The sequence below is a fragment of the Haliotis rufescens genome, unplaced genomic scaffold (assembly GCF_023055435.1).
Source record: "Haliotis rufescens isolate VD_foot unplaced genomic scaffold, xgHalRufe1.0.p SCAF_7, whole genome shotgun sequence".
NCBI classification, from domain to species: domain Eukaryota; kingdom Metazoa; phylum Mollusca; class Gastropoda; order Lepetellida; family Haliotidae; genus Haliotis; species Haliotis rufescens.
Window position 1 is genome coordinate 9,559,018 of NW_025964361.1, and position 18,737 is coordinate 9,577,754.

General features: G+C 41.2%; 1 protein-coding gene across 12 annotated transcripts in view; it reads left to right on the forward strand.

The window, feature by feature from the left end:
• The window catches only part of LOC124128338 (magnesium transporter NIPA2-like), a 50,081-nt gene that overhangs the window by 22,716 nt on the left and 8,628 nt on the right, over positions 1-18,737 (forward strand). For 10 of the 12 annotated variants that reach the window (XM_048387437.1, XM_048387443.1, XM_048387435.1 and 7 more), the window contains 2 exons: positions 10,202-10,436; positions 11,546-11,602. In XM_048387437.1, coding sequence (XP_048243394.1) covers positions 10,202-10,436; positions 11,546-11,602 — 292 coding nt within the window. Of the gene's footprint in view, positions 1-4,716; positions 4,832-4,941; positions 5,139-10,201; positions 10,437-11,545; positions 11,603-18,737 lie in introns of those variants that run through there. The other 2 variants (XM_048387436.1, XM_048387446.1) reach the window with 2 other exon arrangements.

Sequence of the window (18,737 nt, forward strand, 5' to 3'; positions counted from 1 at the left end):
AGGACGAGTGGACTAAAACTGTTATTTTCTACTGCTGTAATTGAATCAGGAAGCAATGATCTACTAATTGATACAGCTGGTGAATAAGTGATGAAGATGATGATAGTAGATACAAATCCAGATGTATTATATATGTATGAAGCATGTTTGCAATGTATCAGTAGTTAGCTGGATATTAACTTGCATTAATCATGGACTTACTTTAATTGTTCATTGGACTGTTGGGTAGCCTAGTTGTTAAAGCATACACTTGTCATGACGAAGGCCCTGTTTTGACTCCCAACGTGGTGTAGTATTTAAGAAGCCCATCTTATTCTGGTAAGAATTACACTCAATGTTCCTGTGGTTGATTTATTCAATCTAATATTGAAATCACGACCTATGATAAGACTGAAATGCTTCTGAGCATGTGAATGAGATGACGTCGGTATTTTAACATTTTTGTAAATCAAGTGAAACATTGTAAAGGTCACCAGCGAACCCCATTTTCATGCCTTGGACTCCAATTATAACTAAGAATCTCCCAGACTTGAAGATGTGACATTTCCTATAGTAATATGGAAGAAATGAGTGTTCTTAACTTCTTTGAGGAGTATAGATAGACCATTGTAAATCTCTACCTCCATTGTGTATCCACTATGACAACGGGCGGTCGGGTAGCCTTGTGGTTAAAGCATTCGCTCGTCACGCCGAAGACTCGGGTTCGATTTCCGACATGGGTACAATGTGTGAAGCCCATTTGAAATCACATGTGCTGCTTGAAGTTGTGTCTTGAATCTAGGGCTGGGACGAGTCCAAATTTACCACCCGGGTACCCGATCCCCTATTACCCGTCCCTACCCGGGTACCCACTCAAGGTCTCAGGAGTTGGGAACAAAATGTCTGTTTGGGAATTGTTTTATCCCAGCCCTGGCCAAAACTATTTTGATACATGTATCAATCGATCAGATCATGCGTACCCTGAAGTAGGCTGAAGATTTATCTTTACTCAGACACATCAAAAGGAATGTGTGTGTCGTCAGAAAGAAAATGCGAACATTGGAGACTTGTGGTTTAACCACTGAGCTATAGTGAGTTTTTGTCATCAAACAATATATCACGTGACTAACCACGGGTCAGGATAGTCCTGTGGGTACCCGGGTCCTACTCAGGACCCACCTGACCCGAGTACCCGAGTTACCCGTCCCTGTATATAAGTAAATAGTGTGCCATTAGAACTTTTGTATAACTATGTGTCTAGATGTTGATGTCTTTAGACAAATAACCACTTTAAAATATATACTCAAAGGAGCACAGTGGTCAGGTTGGGAAGTCAAGGTGCTTAATGAATATTACCCGAACCACCCTAGACATAGTGAGATAGTGTTTATTCTTGACTAGGTAATTTGTGGGTCCAGGGTCAATATAACTACAAATGTGAAGAGCATGATTGATAAGTTCCCCAATTAAGTCTTTGATGCTTGGGGGTTACGGGTGGCCCAGTCGTCTAAGGCGCCACAATTCGCAGTGCAGAGTTGCGTCCCTTGGGCACGCCAGAAACCTATGACTGTGGGTTCAAATCCAGGTTCGCCCCGATTATGTTTCTAGGTTTGTCAGCACCATACCCGTGCCCATGGGTTTCACCGAAGTGGTAAACGTCTGAGACCTGCATCACTGCGGGTTTTCCTCCCACATTAAGCTGACACGCCCTGATGTAACTGGAATACTGTTAAAAGCGGCCTTAAACCCAACTCACTCACTCACGATTTGGTTTTTGAATTCTGACTCAAATTTTCATGACATGTTCACATCTGAGCTGAATCTAACCATTATAAAGTTTTGGGTATGTGTGCACTGTGTAGTTTGGTTGGAAGGTTACAGGCAGTGACATGAGTCCACATCACTAGACATGTGACAGGCTTTCACAGAGTGTGGACTTTTATCTTTATTACCCCTGACACCAACACCTACCTGCTGTTTCTCATTATGTAGAGGGGGCACAGGTGGCCCAGTCGTCTATGGCGCCGCGATTCGCTGTGCAGAGTTGCGTCCCTTGGGCATGCCAGAAACCTATGATTGTGGGTTCGAATCCCGATTCGCCCCGATTATGTTTCGAGGTTTGTCAGCACCATACCCGTGCTCGTGGGTTTCACCGAAGTGGTAAACGTCTGAGACCTGCATCACTTCGGGCTTTCCCCCCACATTAAGCTGACACATCGAGATATAACTGGAATACTGTTAAAAGCGGCGTAAAACCAAACTCACTCACTCACTTTTTGAATTTAAAGTTTTGGGTATGTGTGCACTGTCTATTTTGGTTTGACGGTTACAGGCAGTGACATGATTCCACATCACTAGACATGTGGACAGGCTTTCACAGAGTGTGGACTTTTATCTTTATATCCCCTGACACCAACACCTACCTGCTGTTTCTCATTATGTAGAGTATTCGATGAAATTACTGTCAAGGTTCGTTGACACTGTATGCAGCTCATCAGAGTGTAGGAATGTGACAGTTGTTTGGATCATCAGTTTGAGTAGGTGTGTAATTAATTCAGGGTTCGAAGTCAATTACTGTAAGTCTCAGCTAATCCGAGCTAATCAGCGGTAGAAACTAACATTTTTGGTCCACTATACCTTATAATGATAACATATAGCAAAACCCTTAAAAATGGCAAATATCTACTAGTCCTCATGATACCTTAACTACTGGGCAGATTGGCAAGAACTATAGGACTAGTGCCAATTTCTAACCCTGCTAATATTATTCAGGTGGGACCAGTACCACTTTTCCAGTCAGGGAGATAGAAACACAAGAAGGTCATTTTAAGCTTTAGTGAAAATATAACATATTCCCAATCCTGCCTTTTCATTCCTCTATGTCCTCTGTTATTGTTTCTTAGTTAATTATACCCCCAACCTAAAAGGGTGGGGGATATATAGATAACAAAGAATTCCGTCCGTCCTTCTGAGGTCTTTTGACCTATATTGGGGCGGTCGGGTAGCCTGGTGGTTAAAGCGTTCGCTCGTCACGGCGAAGACCCGAGTTCGATTCCCGACATGGGTACAATGTATGAAGCCCATTTTTGGTGTACCCTGTCGTGATATTGCTGGAATATTGCCAAAAGCAGCGTAATATCAAACTCACTCACTCTTTTGACCTATAACTTGAAAACTGCTGCATAGATTCTTTTCAAACTTGATGAACACTTTCTATACCAATATGGAGGTGCAATGTTAAGTTTGATTTCAATAATTGTTCTTTTTTTGTTACGAAAAAATACAGCTATTTTTCTTTCTTTTTTGTACTTAGTTTTTACTTAAACATTTGTCCGACCTAAAACTTCAAAACTACTTTATGAATACTTTTCAAGTTTAGTGAACAGTTTCCATACCAATAGAAGAGGTGCAGTGCAAAGTTTGATTGTGATATGTGGATTTTCTGAGAAAATGTGAATTTTTACATGTTTTGAACTTAGAATGTTTTTTACTTCAACATTTGTGCTACCTATAACTTGAAAATTAGATGGATTTTTTACCAATTGGAGATACAGTTTCTTTACCGATAGGAGTGGTGCAGTGCAATTTCTGGTGTTTCCCTCTGTGATATTGCTGGAATATTACAAACAGTAGCGTAAACCCAAGTCACTCACTATTGCTTGGATGTTGCTAAAGGTTGCATATGAATCGATCATTCAATCAGTCAATACCAGTTCTTGTGACCCAGTGCGTGGTTGTTGCTTTAGAGCCTGGTAACGATTGAAGTTACAGTCTGTGCAAGACACATTTGAGTCTACTCAGCCACTACTTAGTTTTTTTAATGCAATATGCATTATTTTTTTTGGACCTTACTAGACCTAACAGAATGTTTCTTGACTTGGGCTTTGGACTAGTGGCTAAAGTCACATACTGATCATGATATTAACTTAAGCATTACTGACGGTTAGTCATAGTACTGACTACTGGTCTTGTAGGCGTATGATTTCAACCCATGAAGATCGGGGTTAGAATTCATAGGAACCATGCTTGTCATAAACATCAGGTATCGATGTGAAACTGTGTAGATCGATGTCAAATCGTTGTCATATAGCTGGAATACTGCTGAGTATGGCGTTAATCTACAAACCAGAGCTCCAGATAAGCTTTTGGTGTTGTGGGTATTTTACCCATGCATTTAAAAATCATTGGGTATCAGTAATTCTATCTGGGTATTCAAAATTCTGTTACGCACTAGTTTTTACACAGGTGGGTATTTAAGTTAAATATTTAAAAACACTATTCATCTAGGCCCTGCAAACTGGTTTCGTGTGGGTTCGAGAGCTTTATAGGACTCAAAATACCACGATACTTTCTCAAGAAAGTGTGATGGCAAATGATCATGATGTAACTGTCATCGTGGACATTTGGCAAGGTTGACGGAATGCCCGTTTAAAATTTCAAAATAAGTTGCTGATTTGCTAATCGAATACGCAGAGTTACTTCATAATATTTTGATGATACGCACAAGTTTTATTTTGTAGCATATCTGTAATGTTCTTTGCGTATTTGATACACTTTGATTTGATTTTACTGCATATTTCTGCATTTCTGATGCGTATTTTACGCAGATACGCAGCTTATCTGGAACTCTGCAAACTAACAAGCATAGGATTTCAGTGACCTCAGTATGTCACCATGGTGTAATCAATGACTGCCACCTGGCCTTCGTTTTCGAGATGCTACAGTGATTGTGATCTGAATATTTAAGTGTGTCTCCCAGAGGCACACCACCATGGTTAATGGAACAAAATTCCAGCTGGGCCTCATGTGCCTGTTTCTCCTACTAATATGGCTGTTCAAGCAGAGGTTGCAAGTGAGTGTTCATATATATGTTCTTCACAGGCCCTACATAGAAACTTGTACAATTTACAAATGATTTAGTTCATGCTTGTGTCTAGCTGCTGTCGAACATGCTATTCATGTAAAAAACATGTCGTGTTTTAACATGTCAACCTGGTCTAGCTGTTGCATAGTGTAGCACATCAACCACGCTGTCTGGTCATGCTTGGGAATAACAGGATATCTGTTCCTGAATATGTATTTGTACTTCCAAAGGCTGTGTTAGTATGCAGCTATTGGCAAGTACGTTCACATGATTCTCCAGAAGGTCCTATATTGAAGTAAGTGTTTTGGATTGAGGTATTCCTTGGGCAGTGATATCTTGTTTGGTATTTTAATGTTTCAAATTATGCATTACAGTCAAGGGTCCTTTTCATGACCCTAAGGTTAAAAGTTAGCAATTTAGTGTTCAATAATATACCCCTAATGTTTAAAGTTGACCTCATGGGCACCAGGCCCAACTTAATTTCGACACTGTTTGAATCGCGGGATGTTTAGCAGTTAACATTTACAATGACCTCTTGCATCATGCTTTCTTTCTAACACTGTTGAGTAAGTGTATCAAACCTAATTGTGGAATTGTGTTATGCCTTTGACTGCCAATCCACATGACATCATTATAAACCCATTCATAGTCCTGATTAGCCTGATGTCATACCCCACATTGACTATATCCCATATACCCACAGATTGACTACATCCCATATACCCACAGATTGACTACATCCCATATACCCACAGATTGACTGTATCCCATATACCCACAGATTGACTACATCCCATATACCCACAGATTGACTGTATCCCATATACCCACAGATTGACTATATCCCATTTACCCACAGATTGACTTCATCCCATATACCCACAGATTGACTACATCCCATATACCCACAGATTGACTACATCCCATATACCCACAGATTGACTATATCCCATTTATCCACAGATTGACTTTATCCCATATACCCACAGATTGACTACATCCCATATACCCACAGATTGACTACATCCCTTATACCCACAGATTGACTACATCCCATATACCCACAGATTGACTACATCCCATATACCCACAGATTGACTATATCCCATTTACCCACAGATTGACTACATCCCTTATACCCACAGATTGACTACATCCCATGTACCCACAGATTGACTATATCCCATATACCCACAGATTGACTACATCCCTTATACCCACAGATTGACTACATCCCATATACCCACAGATTGACTATATCCCATATACCCACAGATTGACTACATCCCTTATACCCACAGATTGACTATATCCCATTTACCCACAGATTGACTGTGCGATGTACCTCATCATTTATTTCTCAAAAAAAAGAAGCACCCATGGTGGTACAGGAGAAAAAGTTTTTTTAACATGATAATCATTAAAATTAAAAACAAGATGTCGGTTATACTGTACAAATATTTGGCAGTAAACATTTTGCTTGAAGATTTGTACGAACATTTAAACAGAAACACTTCCACAAAGAAACACACACATACAGTTACACTCAAAGGTTCTTATCTATTATACATAGGAATATTGCAAGGGTACCCACAGACTGACTAGCCCATATACCGACAGACGACTACAGCTCATATACCAAGCAGTCGGAGTACACAGATGTATGAAAGTAATTGTCATGCTTGACAGCACACAAAAACATCATAGTTATAAATTTGTCGGCATGTGTCACAATAACTCTTCATGCTGTTGATCGCAGCAACCCATCTGCATATGAATGTACAGACTTTTAGAGCATGCTAGGGTTAAATCAATCACTTGTCATGCTGTAAGCCTGGTTAGATTCCCACATAGGTGCATTGCAAGAAGAACACTGCATTAGGACAATTCATCCAGTCCTGTGCATTTCTTCCTACCCGTGAAGATCTGGGGTAGAATAAGTCTTCAACCCATGTCGTGAGAGGCGACTAACAGGATTGGGTGGTCAGGCTCACTAACTTGGTTGATGCATGTCATTGATCCCAGTTGCATGGGTCGATGCTCATAATATCAACCTCTGGATTGTCTGGTCCAGGTTTGATTATTTACTCCGTTTCACCTCACCTCTTGGCTGGAAATAGGCCACAGACCATTGAGCATAATGCCTCTTTATTTATTATTTACACACCACCATCATGTAGCTGGAATATTGCTGAATGCAGTGTTGAACAACAAACAAAACAAAATCGTGATTTTATCAGTTTGTGATGGGATATTCTTCCATACTTGATTATTACAACTCAAAAGAAGTTTGAGAGAAGAAAACCTGATTATTTGGCGATATATGATTCTTTCATGAGACTATAGTTAATCTATCACGATATATGAACTATATTGACATGACAGAATTGGGTGTTTTTTAACTTCAATTGAGTCGTATATATCATAACCAAATTGAAAAATATGTTCAGATTTGGGATGACAATCCATCAATGTCGTTAGAAATTAATTGTTCTTGTCAACATATCATCGTAATGATGTATTGCTGTATGAAGTGTCACCAGATTTATCGCAGCTCTTTGACAGTTGATATTTGTCAAAACTGACACTATGTTTCCTATGTTGTGTTGACGCTATTACAGTTATTACCGTAATTGACGTAATAAGCCCCCACAGCGATAATTGCTCATATATTGGCTAGTGAACAATCCCAATTAGCACCCCTTCCGATTGATCAATGTACACAAGACTTATTATACGCACTCGTGTGTTATATGCACCCTTAATTTATGGGCAATTAAATTCTGAAAAAATATATCCATCGTATATAAACATTTCAGTCTGTCAGCATAAACCACGAAATTTATCTTTCAAATCTGTTTTTTTTCACAAAAATAATATTCTAATAAGAGCCCCCTGTTTCTAATTTTGAGAGTGCCCTGGGCGCTTATTACGTCGAATACGGTAACTTAAGTGACGTCTGCAACCATCAAAACTATTCAAAACATAACAACAACGGTTACTAAAGAGTGTAAGATGTGGGATTAGGCATGTTAGAAGCTTGAAACTAATCTCCTCTTTTCACATTGTGTGAATACTTCACTTGATATAAAACAGAATATCCTTTTTTTGTCTTTTAAAATTTCAAAAAAAATGTGGTAATCGGCATGGTGACATGAGTAATAATATTGTTTCCATTATTCATCCATTTTGAAATATTTGACAGAATAAACATGGCTGGTTGTTGGTTTTAGTGTTGTCAACAGTCGTCCGAGATTTGAACTTTTGAAACCTCTGACAAGTGCTGTTGGTTTGAATTGAGAGGATGTGGTATAACAAGGGCCCTTTTTGGCCCACTTGATCTGTGTTATTTAAGGAATGATAATTTGCTTTAGAAGTCATGATGAAAATTATCAGTTTGAATATGGACTTAACTCTGTTGCAGTGTTGTATGTTAATGACGTACGGCAACATCCATGAAGATTTGAGGCTACAAAAGTGTTTCGAAAAGACTGATTTTAGAGATATTTAGGAAGCTTTGCTAATATTTGAACATGAGCAGTTCTTTAAGCTGATTTACTTGGGAGAGATAGGTACCATGGTATTTAAGACAAAGAGTGAAAAATTCATCTTGATTCGTTGACTTGTTCGTATCTTGGGACCTGTGAAGATCCGGGGTAGAATAGGTCTTCAGCAACCCATTCTTGCCGTAACAGGCGACTATGCTTGTAGTAAGAGGCAACTAACGGGATCGGGTGGTCAGGCTCGTTGACTTGGTTGATGCATGTCAATGTATTCCAAATGATTGGATTGATGCTCATGATGTCAATCACTGGATTGTCTGCTTCCAACTTGATTATTTACCACCGTCACAAACCTGGAATATTGCTGAGTGCGGTGTTAAACAACAAACAAACAACAACAACAAATGATATCTTGGAGTGGTATTTACATGCTGTACTATCAATGAAGACCGACCGATAAAGATTGCAACATTTGAGTCAATATTTAACTCCTTTATCAAGCAAGTGATAAAAGAACCATTATCTGTACGTAAAAGCCACATGAAGAGAATGAGTGTGAAATCCATCCGTGAACTATGTCTTCATGGGCATGTAGATAGTTGGATTTGCTTTGAAGGATTGAAAACTCAGCTTCGGTTTCCATAATCAGTTCCCTAACATTTATACTGACTCAAATAATCCTTCATTGTCTGTCATATTAACATGCCATATAGCTCGTGTGACAGTGTTTCAAAGTTTGGCATTAGTTTATAAGCTGCTGTTTCAAGTGGGGAGAAAGATACCTTATCTTTCTTTCCTAACTAAACTCACTAACACTCTCAAATCTGAGAGCACATGCTGTAAAAGTGTCCTGTGATCTAAAACTAGTGGGGCGGTCGGGTAGCCTAGTGGTTAAAGCACTTCGCTCGTCATGCCGAAGACCCGGGTTCGATACATGGGTACAATGTGTGAAGCCCATTTCTGGTGTCCCCAGCAGTGATATTGCTGGAATATTGCTAAAAGCAGCGTAAAGCCATACTCACTCATTCACTCTAAAACTGGTAATTTGTCAAGATGCTCCCGTTTTGCTCATTTCGTACTTCCTGGTGTTCAAGAACATGATGAACGGAATGAATGTGTGGAACTACTTAGTGTGAAGAATATAGTTGTCCTGTATAGCTGGTAGTGATTATAGGCAGCACATTATCAGTGGTGGTGTTTCCTACTTTCTGTTTCTGTGCTTTTTACTTTCGTTTCACCTGAATGTATTCCTTTCAGCAGAATTTCTGTTGATTCATTTATTCATTAATGAATTTGTACAATAATTATTGTTAACAATACCCGTGAAGATCCGGGGTAGAATAGGTCTTCAGCAACCCATGCTTGCCGTAAAAGGCGACTAATGGGATCGGGTGGACAGTCTCGCTGACTTGGTTGAAGTATGTCATCGATCCCAATTGCGTGGATCGATGCTCATGATGTCAATCACTGGATTGTCTGGTCCAGACTCGATTATTTACAGACCACCCTCATATAGCTGGAATATTGCTGAGTGCGGCGTTAAACAACAAACCAACCAACCAACCTTGTCCTGAACTGACTAAATTGAGGATCAAACGGTCACAATGTATGAACATTTCCATTATGTGTCTTCTTACCCCAACTGTGGATTGAAGCTCATGCTGTCAACCATTGGTTGGCCTGGTGCAGTTTCAGTTGTGTTACAGGCTGCTATGATATAGCTGTAATATTGCTGACTGGCATAAAACAACATTCACTCATTCAGAGTATTCATCAGATGTCTTTTTTTAAACTTTTTTTATAAGACTGGTATTTTGTCTGGATCCGTGTTAACAGAAGTATGTTTGTCTATAAGGTACTTGAGGAATCTATGCCACCGTTTGGCATCACGACACTAAGTCCTGATCTGAACACAACAGTTAACACAACAGGCAACATGACGAGTGATTATCAGCAGAAACAGCAGGATATGCGGGACTTCTACATCGGCCTGTCCCTCGCCATCAGCTCAAGCATCTTCATCGGCAGCAGCTTCATCTTCAAAAAACTTGGCCTGCTCCGCCTCGCAAAACACCAGTCCACACGAGCAGGTGAGCTTTGTCTGTACTGAACTTGTATCAGTCCACCTGACCAGGTGAGCTTTGTCTGTACTGAAATTGTATCAGTCCACCTGAGCAGGTTAGCTTTATGTCTGTACTGAACTTGTATCAGTCCACAAGAACAGGTGAGTTTTTTGTCTGTACTGAGCTTGTATCAGTCCACAAGAGCAGGTGAGCTTTGTCTGTACTGAACTGGTATCAGTCTACAAGAGCAGGTGAGTTTTTTGTCTGTACTGAGCTTGTATCAGTCCACAAGAGCAGGTGAGCTTTGTCTGTGCTGAACTTGTATCAGTCCACAAGAGCAGGTGAGCTTTATGTCTGTACTGAACTTGTATCAGTCCACCTGAGCAGGTGAGCTTTATGTCTGTGCTGAACTTGTATCAGTCCACAAGAGCAAGTAATCCAGACTCGTTTATTGACAGACCACCATCATATAGCTGGAATATTGCTGAGTGAGTTAAACAACATGAAACAGAAACAGATTTGATACAACAGAACTTGTCAAATGTCCTGCCTTCATGCTGTAGTGTCTGCCACTGACACAATCTCATTAAAATCAGATCTTAGTTCTCGCTATCGCTAAACAAAGATCTGAGGACATCCCATTAGGGGTCACGTCAGAATGACCTTTCATACAACCAATCAGAGCGTCGCTTACCAGATCATGAAAGTGACAGTCGGAATGTGTTTTCTAATCATGCAACCACGATATATTTAACACAGGGTATTCCAAACGACAGTTAGGGGTTTTATGATTATATCCATACAATCTATGCCATCTATAAGCCATTTCAGAATGTTCTTCTTATCAATTTTAATTTTTTTAACCGAGAATACGACAAAATATGTTTCGAAGCGTAGTCGCCAGTTTGAAACTAGTGTTGTAAAGTTCGAGAAAGCTGCCTTCTGATTGGCCAATGTTGATTTCTTGTCAGTCATTTCATTGGTCGGTCAAAATTCGCGAAAGGTCGTTCTGACGTGACCCGTAATGGGATGTCCTCAGATCTTTGTGTAGCAGTAGCGAAAATGAAGATCTGATTTTAATGAGATTGGCCACTGACCGTGCTACTGTTGTTACCGTGTATTGTGTTGCGTTGCAGGCCAGGGCGGGTATGGTTACCTCAAGGAATGGATGTGGTGGGCCGGCATGATCCTCAGTAAGTCTTCTCATCCTTATCTGTGTTTGTCTCCTACAATGGCCTGTAACTACCGAGCATGATGTCACTCTAGGGACTTTCTGTGTTGATGATATGTATGTCTGACCTGTAAAGATTCAGGTAAAGAATAGGTCTTCAGCAACCCATGCTTGCTGTAAAAGGCGACTATGTTTGTCATAAGAGGCGAATAACGGGACCGGGTGGTCAGGCTTGCTGACTTGGTTGATGCATGTCATCGTATCACAATTGTATAGATTGATGCTCATGATGTCAATCACTGAATTGTCTGGTCCAGACTTGATTATTTACAGACGAACAAACTAACGAACAAGACATAATGATAAAGAGAGTAATGCATTGTGGTCACAAAAGATTATATTGTTTCTGCTGACAATAATTTAAATATGTATGTATTGTGCATGTCAGTGTAGCAGTTCACTATTATTCCAATCACATGGAGAGACTGTCTCAAACTGCAACCAAACACCACAACTAGACCTAGACATCTAGTGGATAGAGTGTCTGCCTGGAGAGGAAAAGATCGGTGTTTGAATCCCTGTCCATGTCATACCAAAAGACATTGAAAAATGGTTCTTGTTGTTACCCTGCCTGGCAGTCAGCATTAAGGGTGATAAAACAAGGACTAGTCGGCTTGGAGTCAGTATCCTGTGTCTGAATGGGGCACCCATGTTAAAATGTGGCATGGCATCTCGGTGGCCAGCACTACAAAGTCGAATCGGGAATAGTACAAGCAGCCACACACATGCATGCTCATCACTATACAAAAGCAGTTAACTTGAGCGTGACGTTAAGCCCCACTTCCCCTCACCTTGACCTAGACTAGATATAGGCCACAGACCATTGAGCATAATGCTTCTTTAATGCTTGGTTAAGGATTGGCCTGTCAGGGAATTAAGTGTTGACGCTGATATGTCATTCAATTACCTGGAGCAGTAAGCGAGAATGGTTTTAGGCCGCTTTAGCAATGTTCAAGCAATATCACGGCAGGGGATACCAGAAATGGGCTTCAGACATTGTACCCATGTGGGGAATCGAACCCGGGTCTTTGGAATGCATTAACCACTAGGCTACCCAACCACCCCTTACCTGGAGCAGACACTTATCTAAAGATGCTACTGAAGCAAGTTGTTAAATAATCAGATCTCGATACAGATATTTCCCTTGATGTTTGGTCATTGCAATGAATATGCACTGAACACTAGCATTAAAGGACCTTATCGGGGGGTTCAAATCGATATTCCCAACATCAACATATAGTGTTATAAACAGCTTGGTAATTTCAACAAAGTACTTGACTGTCAGCTAATACATTCTGTAAACCTTCCCTCAAATCAAAGAAAATGGAAATAAATCCCTTCATTCCATTGAGATTGAATAGTCTTTCATTCAGAATATCAGTGCCAAATTTTAATTGCTCAGAAATCAAACAAAATCAAATAAGATCATTAATTTTTTTAATTGAATACCAAATGAACTACATGTTTCCGGTTACCTTTTGGTCTAGAAGCCAGTAATATAACACCCCAGAGGGGATTCCGGGTTAGAATTGCTCCCGAACCTTTGCTGGTCGATAGAGACAACTTATTGTACCGGGCGGTCAGAATCAGTGAGTTGGTTGATTGCGAGATGTCGTATCCCAACAGTGTGGACCATTCCTCATAATATCAGTTAATGGATTGTCTGGTGCGGACTTGATACTTACAGGCCTCCGTCATATAGCTGGAATATTGCTGAGTGTGGCGTTAGACGAGAAACAGATTCAGTAATACTTCACAGAACAAAGTGTAGTTGTATGTGCCTCCAGGGGCACGGGTGGCCCAGTCGTCTGAGGCGCCGCGATTCACTGTGCAGAGTTGCGTCCCTTGGGCACGCCAGAAACCTATGATTGTGGGTTCGAATTCCGGTTCGCCCCGATTATGTTTCGAGGTTTGTCAGCACCATACCCGTGCTCGTGGGTTTCACGGAAGTGGTTTACGTCTGAGACCTGCATCACTTGGGGCTTTCCTCCCACATTAAGCTGACACGCTGCGATATAACTGGAATACTGTTAAAAGCGGCGTTAAACCAAACTCACTCACTCACTCACTCACTGTATGTGCCTCAAGTCTTGTTGGTTAGGGACCTAAGAGATCAATAATTGTGAATTAATTTTGGTTAAGTCATGCAATCTGGGTCCAGATGTTTTCAGATACTTTTAGCCATTGGTGAAATTCCGTTGCAAGATTGTTATATCATTTTGTATACGGTATGTCAGCTTCTATGTGATGTTGATAGGGAGACTTAAGCATGCCCAACACAAGGTTCTTGTGGAGTCTAGCAATGCAGCCAATAGATACATGCACAACACAAGGTTCTTGTGGAGTCTAGCAGTGCAGCCAATAGATACATGCACAACACAAGGTTCCTGTGGAGTCTAGCAGTGCAGCCAATAGATACTTGCACAACACAAGGTTCTTGTGGAGTCTAGCAGTGCAGCCAATAGATACATGCACAACACAAGGTTCTTGTGGAGTCTAGCAGTGCAGCCAATAGATACATGCCCAACACAAGGTTCTTGTGGAGTCTAGCAGTGCAGCCAATAGATGCATGCCCAACACAAGGTTCTTGTGGAGTCTAGCAATGCAGCCAATAGATACATGCCCAACACAAGGTTCTTGTGGAGTCTAGCAGTGCAGCCATTAGATACATGCACAACACAAGGTTCTTGTGGAGTCAAGCAGTGCAGCCAATAGATACATGCCCAACACAAGGTTCTTGTGGAGTCTAGCAATGCAGCCAATAGATACATGCCCAACACAAGGTTCTTGTGGAGTCTAGCAGTGCAGCCATTAGATACATGCACAACACAAGGTTCTTGTGGAGTCTAGCAGTGCAGCCAATAGATACATGCCCAACACAAGGTTCTTGTGGAGTCTAGCAGTGCAGCCAATAGATGCATGCGCAACACAAGGTTCTTGTGGAGTCTAGCAGTGCAGCCAATAGATACATGCCCAACACAAGGTTCTTGTGGAGTCTAGCAGTGCAGCCATTAGATACATGCACAACACAAGGTTCTTGTGGAGTCTAGCAATGCAGCCAATAGATACATGCCCAACACAAGGTTCTTGTGGAGTCTAGCAGTGCAGCCATTAGATACATGCACAACACAAGGTTCTTGTGGAGTCTAGCAGTGCAGCCAATAGATACATGCCCAACACAAGGTTCTTGTGGAGTCTAGCAGTGTAGCCATTAGATACATGCACAACACAAGGTTCTTGTGGTGTCTAGCAGGGCAGCCATTAGATACATGCACAACACAAGGTTCTTGTGGAGTCTAGCAGTGCAGCCATTAGATACATGCCCAACACAAGGTTCTTGTGGAGTCTAGCAGTGCAGCCAATAGATGCATGCCCAACACAAGGTTCTTGTGGAGTCTAGCAGTGCAGCCAATAGATACATGCCCAACACAAGGTTCTTGTGGAGTCTAGCAGTGCAGCCATTAGATACATGCACAACACAAGGTTCTTGTGGAGTCTAGCAATGCAGCCAATAGATACATGCACAACACAAGGTTCTTGTGGAGTCTAGCAGTGTAGCCATTAGATACATGCACAACACAAGGTTCTTGTGGTGTCTAGCAGTGCAGCCATTAGATACATGCACAACACAAGGTTCTTGTGGAGTCTAGCAGTGCAGCCATTAGATACATGCCCAACACAAGGTTCTTGTGGACTCTAGCAGTGCAGCCAATAGATGCATGCCCAACACAAGGTTCTTGTGGAGTCTAGCAGTGCAGCCAATAGATACATGCCCAACACAAGGTTCTTGTGGAGTCTAGCAGTGCAGCCATTAGATACATGCACAACACAAGGTTCTTGTGGAGTCTAGCAGTGCAGCCATTAGATACATGCCCAACACAAGGTTCTTGTGGACTCTAGCAGTGCAGCCAATAGATGCATGCCCAACACAAGGTTCTTGTGGAGTCTAGCAGTGCAGCCAATAGATACATGCCCAACACAAGGTTCTTGTGGAGTCTAGCAGTGCAGCCATTAGATACATGCACAACACAAGGTTCTTGTGGAGTCTAGCAGTGCAGCCATTAGATACATGCACAACACAAGGTTCTTGTGGAGTCTAGCAGTGCAGCCAATAGATGCATGCCCAACACAAGGTTCTTGTGGAGTCTAGCAGTGCAGCCAATAGATACATGCACAACACAAGGTTCTTGTGGAGTCTAGCAGTGCAGCCAATAGATGCATGCACAACACAAGGTTCTTGTGGAGTCTAGCAGTGCAGCCAATAGATGCATGCACAACACAAGGTTCTTGTGGTGTCTAGCAGTGCAGCCAATAGATGCATGCACAACACAAGGTTCTTGTTGAATCTAGCAGTGCAGCCAATAGATGCATGCACAACAGAAGGTTCTTGTGGAGTCTAGCAGAGCAGCCAATAGATACATGCACAACACAAGGTTCTTGTGGAGTCTAGCAGTGCAGCCAATAGATACATGCACAACACAAGGTTCTTGTGGAGTCTAGCAGTGCAGCCAATAGATGCATGCGCAACACAAGGTTCTTGTGGAGTCTAGCAGAGCAGCCAATAGATACATGCACAACACAAGGTTCTTGTGGAGTCTAGCAGAGCAGCCAATAGATACATGCACAACACAAGGTTCTTGTGGAGTCTAGCAGTGCAGCCATTAGATACATGCACAACACAAGGTTCTTGTTGAATCTAGCAGTGCAGCCATTAGATGCATGCACAACACAAAGTTCTTGTGGAGTCTAGCAGTGCAGCCAATAGATGCATGCACAACACAAGGTTCTTGTTGAGCCTAGCCAGGTCATTGCTCCCTATAACTGTGTATAAGTATTCAGTACTCATGACTACAGGTAATAACCAAGTGCCATGCTGCCATTGCCATAGCAACTAGAGACAGGTAGCGCCGGAACTTGGTAGATCATCCTGGTAACCTCAGATGTATTATGTATGACTGGATCTACACAGGACTCGGGAAGTCTTGGCAGTCAATAAATCAATGAACGGCGCCATAACATGTATGTCAAGCTCACAGTCAATAACTCTCACATGACAACGTATTCCTAATGGAATTGTTTGAAATCTGATATTTTTTTTTCTGTCATGATCTATTGATTTAGCATTGTGCAGGAGGAGCCTTTGAAGTTCACAGTTAAGATTGATTTGAGGTTTAAGTTTCAGATTGATTTGTGGTTTAAGTTTCAGCTTACCTCAACAGTTAGCGTAACTCAAACAAGTTTATTTTCACCTACATTGATCAGAGACTTGGTAGTAAGGCTGTGTTATATGCATGGCTGTGTTGATAGAGAAGGTTGGACAGGTTTTTATATTTAATTTACAGCTGATCCGACCCTCAGTTTTTAAAAAATGCCAAGTTTTATTATAATTACAATAAACTACGTTTATGAGAAACACTCTTATAACGAACTGTTCGTTTGGTCTCGGCCGTTTGCTATATATTTTGTTATAGAAAATTGATGGATGTGACGAACATGCTTATAACGAAGTAACGGATACAGCGTACCCACTTTGTGGTCCCGTGTGTACTCTGTCAACGATAATGTTTAAGTTTAACTGTTGATCCCCGAGCTGTGCTCCTCACGTGTCACCAATCTGCCTATCAAAACATCAGCTTATGACCATGTGCGGCTGTTCAAAGCGGAAATAAAGAATTGAAGGCAACTGATTTACTCTTAAGTACTGACACCTTGTCATTCAGTTACGTCCTCAATTAACAATAGTGACACAGTGATTAGGCTATAGCCCTTGAAGTGGATATACTTGTGTATAAAATGCGACGACTAGTGAAGAAATTCAGTATTGATAAACTCATGATGGCAGACACACCTTGCAAGTGATGATGAATAAGCATTGGACAGTGTACAGTGCACACTTTCGTTATTTATCGAGTAACATGATGTGGTCACATGACTTGATCCAAGATATCTGACAGTCGAAATGATTATGAAGAACTATGGATATAAAGAACTAAAATTAGTGGTCTCTTTGAGTTCGTTATAACCGTAGTTTACTGTTTGTGTATGTGCAGTGTATATGCTGTGTATGTGCTGTGTGTATGTGCTGTGTATGTGCTGTGTGTGCTGTGTATGTGCAGTGTATATGCTGTGTATGTGCTGTGTATATGCTGTGTATTTGCTGTGTATGTGCTGTGTATATGCAGTGTATATATGCTGTGTATGTGCTGTGTTTGTGCAGTGTATATGCTGTCTATGTGCTGTGTATGTGCAGTGTATATGCTGTGTATATGCAGTGTATATGCTGTGTATGTGCAGTGAATGTGCTGTGTATGTGCTGTGTATATGCTGTGTATGTGCAGTGTATGTGCTGTGAATGTGCTGTCTATATGCTGTTTGTGCTGTGTATGTGCTGTGTATGTGTTGTGAATGTGCTGTGTATATGCAGTGTATATGCTGTGTATATGTTGTGTATGTGCAGTGAATGTGCTGTGTATGTGTTGTGAATGTGCTGAATATGTGCAGTGTATATGCTGTGTATATGTTGTGTATGTGCTGTGTATGTGCAGTGTATGTGCTGTGAATGTGCTGAATATGTGCAGTGTATATGCTGAGTATATGCTGTGTATGTGCTGTGTTTGTGCAGTGTATATGCTGTGTATGTGCTGTGTATGTGCTGTGTATATGCTGTGTATGTGCTGTGTTTGTGCAGTGTATATGCTGTGTATGTGCTGTCTGTGCTGTTTATGTGCAGTGTATGTGCTGTGTATATGCTGTGAATATGCAGTGTATGTGCTGTGTATATGCAGTGTATGTGCTGTGTATATGCAGTGTATATGCTGTGTATGTGCAGTGAATGTGTTGTGTATATGCTGTGTATGTGCAGTGTATATGCTCTGTTTGTGCTGTGTATGTGTTGTGTATATGCAGTGTATGTGCTGTGTATATGCAGTGTATATGCTGTGTATATGTTGTGTATGTGCAGTGAATGTGTTTTGTATGTGCTGTGTATGTGCTGTGTATATGCTGTGTATGTGCTGTGAATGTGCTGAATATGTGCAGTGTATATGCTGTGTATGTGCAGTGTATATGCTGAGTATATGCTGTGTATGTGCTGTGTA